The sequence below is a fragment of the Pollachius pollachius genome (genome assembly GCF_949987615.1).
Source record: "Pollachius pollachius genome assembly, chromosome: 16".
Classification (NCBI taxonomy): Eukaryota; Metazoa; Chordata; class Actinopteri; order Gadiformes; family Gadidae; genus Pollachius; species Pollachius pollachius.
This window is the reverse complement of record NC_136949.1, coordinates 11730217-11737163: the sequence shown is the minus strand read 5'-3', so window position 1 is coordinate 11737163 and position 6947 is coordinate 11730217. Positions and strand designations below refer to the sequence as shown.

The 6947-nt window shown below is 47.6% G+C and overlaps 1 protein-coding gene across 1 annotated transcript; it reads right to left on the bottom strand.

Annotated features, from left to right (window-relative positions):
• Window positions 1-4713: 4713 nt before the first annotated feature.
• Window positions 4714-5661, bottom strand: tmem121ab (transmembrane protein 121Ab; the record flags this gene model as incomplete). The annotated part of the gene is made up of 1 exon (XM_079753280.1): window positions 4714-5661. One exon carries the CDS (start codon window positions 5659-5661, stop codon window positions 4714-4716), a length of 948 nt encoding a protein of 315 aa, XP_079609406.1.
• Window positions 5662-6947: the final 1286 nt, after the last annotated feature.

Below are 6947 nucleotides of genomic sequence, written 5' to 3'. Positions count from 1 at the left end.
AACGATCGGTGGCCGAACAATCGGTGCATCACTACTAGAAACCAACCGTTACCACCGTTTTGAAGACTTGTCTTATTTAGTGACCAAGTCTCCTGTTGTCACTGAAGGTGTAACATTTCTATGATTGAAGCATGGAGAGCCATTTCCATATAGACGACCGGTGCACAGTGGGTGGTGCGTCCTAGGGGAAGGGTACGGATCATGAGGGTGTGAGCGTGGACCCTTTAATAGGTCTGTGGTCTGCGGCGCCACCGCCGAAACAATCAAACGGCCATATATCATAAGAGAGCGTGTCCACGCCCCCTGCAGTCTGCATTCAACATGCAAGGGACTCCTCGGCCCAGTTAGTTTCGGGATTCATTTGACTGATATTAAATGTTCCCGGAAGTTATGGTTGTCAGATAAATCACAAGCACTGTGGACAAGATCAGCACTTTCGTGGCCTTATTACATATGGCGAGGAGCGCAATTAAATCCCCGATGCAGACGCCGGCTGATTTATGAACGCGTCTCTCGCTGAGAGGGTCTTAGAAAGGTGATCGGTTGAAGGCGTGCCCTCAGGTAATTTATTAGATTCCCAAGTTGGCCATTTTCCTTTGTCCCCCTTAGAACCACTTGTGCTGACAAGATTTATTCAAACAATCCCGACATTACGCTGTGGGCCTAGCAATGAGGCTCAAACCACACTGAGCCAAAGCACGACTCATCTCAGTGGTGCAATGTGAGTCAAAAGAAAGCATTCTTATTGGTACTAATCGGTGTTACTGTGTACCTTGTTATTACGTTTAGGTATTTTTTTTATGTTCTATCTAGTCTATGTTCAACTTTGAATCTTTCTGTATCTAAAAAACTACAACTTAACCAAGTGAGATACATCCTCACTTGAGCAAGCAATCTACACAGAACGCTCTATAATTCAACTGAAAGTGCGAGCACATGGTCGAAACTTTGTGTCCAGATTTCACAAGCATATGGTACGGCGGCATCTCTAAAGCTGCACAATTTCAAACTAACTTGAATAGCTAGAAGGGTGCTGCGCCTGCCAGCAAAGTAGGTCTCCAGCCGACACAGGGGCATCACAAGCGGATGGCTTTATGGCTGCGCTTTAGCCACGCTCGGGTGGAGAATCGGGGCGTTCTTATGCACCATATCACTAGGGTACACATCATCTGAGTGCCACTTGAAGGTTCTGCATGACAACCTGGCAACTCTTATTTATTCCTGAAGCCATGATAGCCTGTTATGTGTAATAACCACGACGGGGTGTTCCTTTAATGGAAAATATGCTCACCACCACGGTACGAAGTTCTGTTTAATAACAGGACGCCCCAGAGTGGTTTATTTTGCTTATACCACAGTTACCAACAGTGGTTGCATTTTAGTTACTCTCATACATAATATTGTTGGGTTCCATCGACTTAATCCGCTGAAAGAAAGGTGGCCTTCTGCTGCGCTTAAACCGTGTTGTTTGTGCGTTGTCAAGGAAACGCACGGTCGGTGTTCTATTTTATATATCTATTTCATGGATAAGTTAATGTTGTTAATGGTGGATGGATTTGCAATTGATAAAAGGCAGAGGTGATTGAAAGATAATGCACACCCCTGAAAAATCACCCAACCAGGTGCAAGTATTCAATACTTCTGTTGTATAATACATAACAACATAACATAATATTGAAGATATGGGAAATTAAATTGTATTTTTCTTTTTTGATTTTTCTTTTACCATTATTTTTTTATTCTTTCTATTGTATTTAGCTGCCTCTTGTTATTGATATTTAATTTTATAACGTGTGATGTTTCCTTCTGGGGTTAATTAAGAACCCCTCACCGCTATCAAAAGAGAATGCAATTTTATTTTTGTGGAGGAGGTGGGGTAAAGTCCCTTGTGACCAAATATCAGCTGAATACTGTTCTCCAACAAACTAAGGGGGGTCTCATAAATTAATCTCTTAATTCATCAGCTGTTTCTTCAAGCACTTTTGGAAAACTTTGCACACACTGCTGTAATTCGACTGTCTGGAACATGATGATAAATATATGTAATATTATTGTGTGGAGTGACGAAAGGAAATTGCAATTTTTATTATTTTCACTTTGATTCCAATACATTGCTTTCTTTGAACTATGTATATTAATATATATAATATTTTCAGGGTCATTTTTCCCCAAATAGTTCAAAGCAAGCAATGTATATTGGAGTAATTTTTATAATAATGCTAATTCTTTTTCATATTCTAATAACAATGCTAAATCTGTTGAATATATATATATATGTGTGTGAGTCTGTGTGTGCTTGTTATATTCTATGTTACATGACAGGGCTGCAATCCGCCAAATTTCCGACCACATTTATGTGAATTAAATGCTATAATTTGTTCCAACCCTCTTCCAGCCTCTTGTAACAAGCAGTATTTTACATTCATGCCTTTTTAAATATTCAGAAGATCTAATGAAATGGCAGCCATTTGAAGAAATCCTTAAATGAGCGTACTTCCTCCAAAAGTCCTGCATTTGCCCATTCTCTTTGAAGGGAACTCCATGGTGAGTATCCCTTAATGCTCTGTCACTTCCCCCTTTTAGAGTTGCAGTTAATACAATAACACTTACTGCCACCTGTATTAGTGCCAGCGGTTAGCCTTTAATGTTTTAGATAAAAAAGGAAAAGTGACTTCCATCTTGAGGCTGACCTTTCTTGCTCAACATAAAAATGGGGTTAGACGTCTCCATGGAAACGCGAGACATGGCTTCGGCTTTCAGACGTTAACCGTGTGATAGACGAAGCAAGGTCGGGGTCGTTCTCAACTTCTGTTAATAGAACAAGAAGGGCAGCTGCCGCGATTATGAGTACCTGCGAAAATGGGAGGACAATTTGCAGGAGCTTTATATATTTTATCTCATTGCAGAGATAAAGCCGTTGCCAGCGATCATAAAAGCGCTCGCCTGCGGCTAGGATGGGAACTAAAGTCTTTGGCAGAAGCACATCCGCAAGTCCAAGCTGTCGCACACACACTAAATATTAATGCACTCTCACGCTCTTTCTCCTTTCATCTGAACGCAGAAGGGCAATGAAGTTGATTTGTATTATTATTTAGAAGAGCTGTATGGGACTGACACTCCAAAATCAGGGACCCCATTCTGCTTGGGGGGGGTGGGGGGACTCTTCAGATCTCTCCTCTCGCTGTCTTTCTGATAGCAAGATGAAACAAAAAACGTTTGATCTTTTCACTTTTTATTTTCTTGATGCTTTTAATTCACATCACGGTCCTCAAACAAGTAAATAACGACATAATAGTAATAATAATAACAACAATCATAATAATATTCAACAGAATCACACCCGACCAAAAAACTATTCCCCCTCCATAGGTTATTGTGTTTATTTAGTTTAGTTTTTTTTGTCATAATTTGTAGCAATCTCTCTACTTTTGAACTCCCGCATTCTTCAAACGTCAAGGTTCATGATACAGAGGTACAGTAAATGGTGAACAGAAAATAAGACCACAGTAGTACCCTTTCTGAATACGTTGTGTCGTTCCTCACTTCAGTTTCATGTTTTGTTTCATTTGCAATTTTACCACACACATCTGTCATACATCTGGTCAAAAAAATAACTTGACATGACCACTTTTTTTTAATGTATTTTTTGACACAGAGACACACGCACGCCCACACTCAAGGTCACAAAGAGCAGAAAGGGGAGATGTTATAGTGCTGACCTACCCTGCTTTTAGGAGACATTTGGTCGTAAAGTGCCACACTGACACAGGCAGCCTGCTCCAGATATTTCCTATCTGAGCAGCACTAAATTCAGGATGAACTACATTCTTCTGCTCCCCAGTTTCAACTTACTGATAGCCAGTCAGCATCCAACCACACACACACACACACACACACACACACACACACACACACACACACACACACACACACACACAAGGACACAGGCTCACACGTACACACCCACACATACAGAGACACATACACACGCACGCACACACGAGCACACCCACGCACACAGACACAAACACACCCATGCACACACTCACACACCCACACACAGAGACACAAACACAGCCACCCACACACACACTTTTCAGATCCCTCTTATCGCTCCTTTTACATCCTCCTCCCGCTTCCTCTCCACCTCTAGTGCTACATGCCAAGTGGGATGTCCGTACAGGAGGGACTTCAGAGAAAATGCCACAGCCACACATCCAATGTCAAAAAGGTGACCTTTTAAAAAATACATCATATTCTACAGGGGCAATTGAATGTCCGGTTCACACAACAAAAATGTCACCCAGCTGCACTATATCGAGATTGTCTCTTAATATATATATCGTTTTTTTTGTGTAATATTTAAAACAGTTGAAACATTTAAAAACACAGTACCACAATAAAAAAAAAAGGTTTTTCTTTTATTTTTTCCCTTTTTTTTCTCAAATGTCCCATCCTCTGTGTCAGATCGGAGGTTAGGCTCGCGGTCGAACAGGCAGGGGCTGAAAATCTCCCGGACACTTTAACAACATCAGTTCACATGGCTCTGACAAGAGTCGGCTATCATCCTGTCACGCGGCTGATTTCTTTGTTCGCCCTCTGGTGGCCTTCCCTCACCTGCTCCAAACACAAGCCGTCCGCCCCCGTGAAACCTAATAAACGGCATGTCTTTTGGAGCCGCCTCCAAAGGGCCAATTGGGTGGCGGTGCCCGGTCATGTGTCGATGACCTCCTGTGCCGGTGGCGAGGGCTCGTGTGGCAGGCTGGTGGCGTTGGGCAGTGGCTGCGGGTGGCCCACCGAGTTCTGCTGCAGCTCCAGCGCCATGGCGTTCTGCGGGTGCGGGAACTCCTTCACCTGCTTGCGGTACTCCAGGAAGGTGGAGGCCTTGGTGGCGATGGCCACCACGTTCTTGCCCACGAAGATGGTGGACACGCGGCTGTCCTGGAAGAGCACCATGTTGACGCCGCGGATGAGGATGGTCACCACGTTGATGGTGACCAGGCTCAGCACGGGGTACAGCATCATCTTCTGGGGCGACACGTGCTCCCCCTGCATGCTGATCTCGCTGAGCGACACGCACGGCAGGATGAGCAGCAGGATGTAGCAGTAGAAGAACATCAGGCCCTCGGCCCAGATGGGCAGGCCCGTCCGCTGGGGCTCCCACAGGTTGGCCTGGATGTCCAGCAGGTCCAGCAGGTCCAGCGCCACCCAGAACAGGCGGCCGCGCATGTCCTCCTTCTTGCGGAAAGTTCTGACGTATTCCATGCTGTCCAGCGCCACCAGCACCAGGTAGAGCCCCGGCACGCACACCGACAGCAGCAACGTCAGAGCCTTGCGGGCCACCGTCTCCAGACTTTTGCGGTCGGCCTTGCAATTCTGGAAGACAAAGTAGAGCTTGATCTCCAGCACGAAGATGTAGAGGAACCAGAGGATCATGGCGTAGCCGCGGCGGGCCGTGCGCACCTCGGCGCCCACCCACACGGCCACGTAGCGCAGCACGATGAGGAAGCACACGTCCCCCACCAGCACGATGATGCACACGCCGATCTTGCGCGGGCCCTGGTTCTGCTCCACCAGGTAGGCGTCCATGAAGGCCATGCTGGTCATGATGACGATGGTGGTCAGGCACACGTGGCGTTTGTCCGGGGGCGGCAACACCATGGCGCCCGCTTGCCTCCTGCTCTCAGTTTGCGGCTTTTCTGAATAAAAAACCCAAAGAAACCGAGGAAAAAACAGTTGGAGCCCGGACCTTTTTTTTAAGGCTGGGGGACGGCGGGGGAGGGGGGGGGGGGCTACGTCTCCTAGCGACGCTCCGTTGTTAGCACTACTGCATCACCGGGTGTGTGTGTGTGCAGCACTAATATAACCACAACCTTTCGTTTTTTTTGCACAAAGCAGCTTTGCACCGTGGCAGACAAGTCTGCAGAGCAGGGTATTTAAAGCCAAGAAGAAGGGCAGAACTGGGGTGTGTTTGCGTCTGTGTGTGTGTGTGTGTGTGTGTGTATGTGTGTGTGTGTGTGTCGGTGGATCTGGAAAGGGAGAGATCGCTGCTGGCTGCCGATGCCTCTCTGGCGGAGTGGAAAGCGGGAACGTCACCTCGTTACTCAGCGCACTTCCATCGATCCGAGCGGATCCCTGAGCAGCAGCAGCTCGCCGCGGACATGGCTACAGCGGACGCCTCATGGCTGGCGCTCGGCCGCCGTCCACACGCTCCAGGAGAGACGGGCAGGTAGCGGTGTGCTGGGCGGTCGAAGGTGCGATTCATTGAAGTTTGGTTAACGGCGTCTCGTGTAGCGTAGTGCAGCGTGTGTCCCGAGTGCACAGGAATCAATCCCTGCTGGATACAGTGACGCAGTCTGTGTGGATGCAGTGGATGTGAACGGGGGGTTGAGAGAGGAGGTGGAGGAGTCTGCGCAGGCCGGTCGCCCCAGCGCCCCATAAATCACAGAGACAGCGGGGTCAACGGCCCATCAGGCCTTGCGTCCGGCGTCGGCTTCCCCGGGGAGAGGCTCTCACTCTGGGCTGAAGCTCCATCCTCTCCCCCCTCCTCCTCGTCCTGGTCCTTGCCGCGTGCCAGCCACTCAGCGGCCTGGGAGGGGAGAAATTATGAAGAGAGGGACGGAAGGGTGGGGGAGGGGGTAATGGGGAGGGGGGGGAGGAGAAGAGAAACGGAACTGTCAGCACTACTGAGCTATATAACACAGGTTTCATGACCAGTAGACCTCAGGGGAACACAGCCCCTTGTGTTCTTGTGTGTGTGCGTGTGTGCGTGCGTGTGTGCGTGTGTGTGTGTGTGTGTGTGTGTGCGTGTGTGTGTGTGTGTGTGTGTGTGTGCGTGTGTGCGTGTGTGTAGTGAGTGCCTTGTTTCGCTGCCAATAAAATGGGAAATGTTTTTGTTTGTCATACACATGGTTTCAGTTTTGCATGCTAAATTGATCAAGCACTTC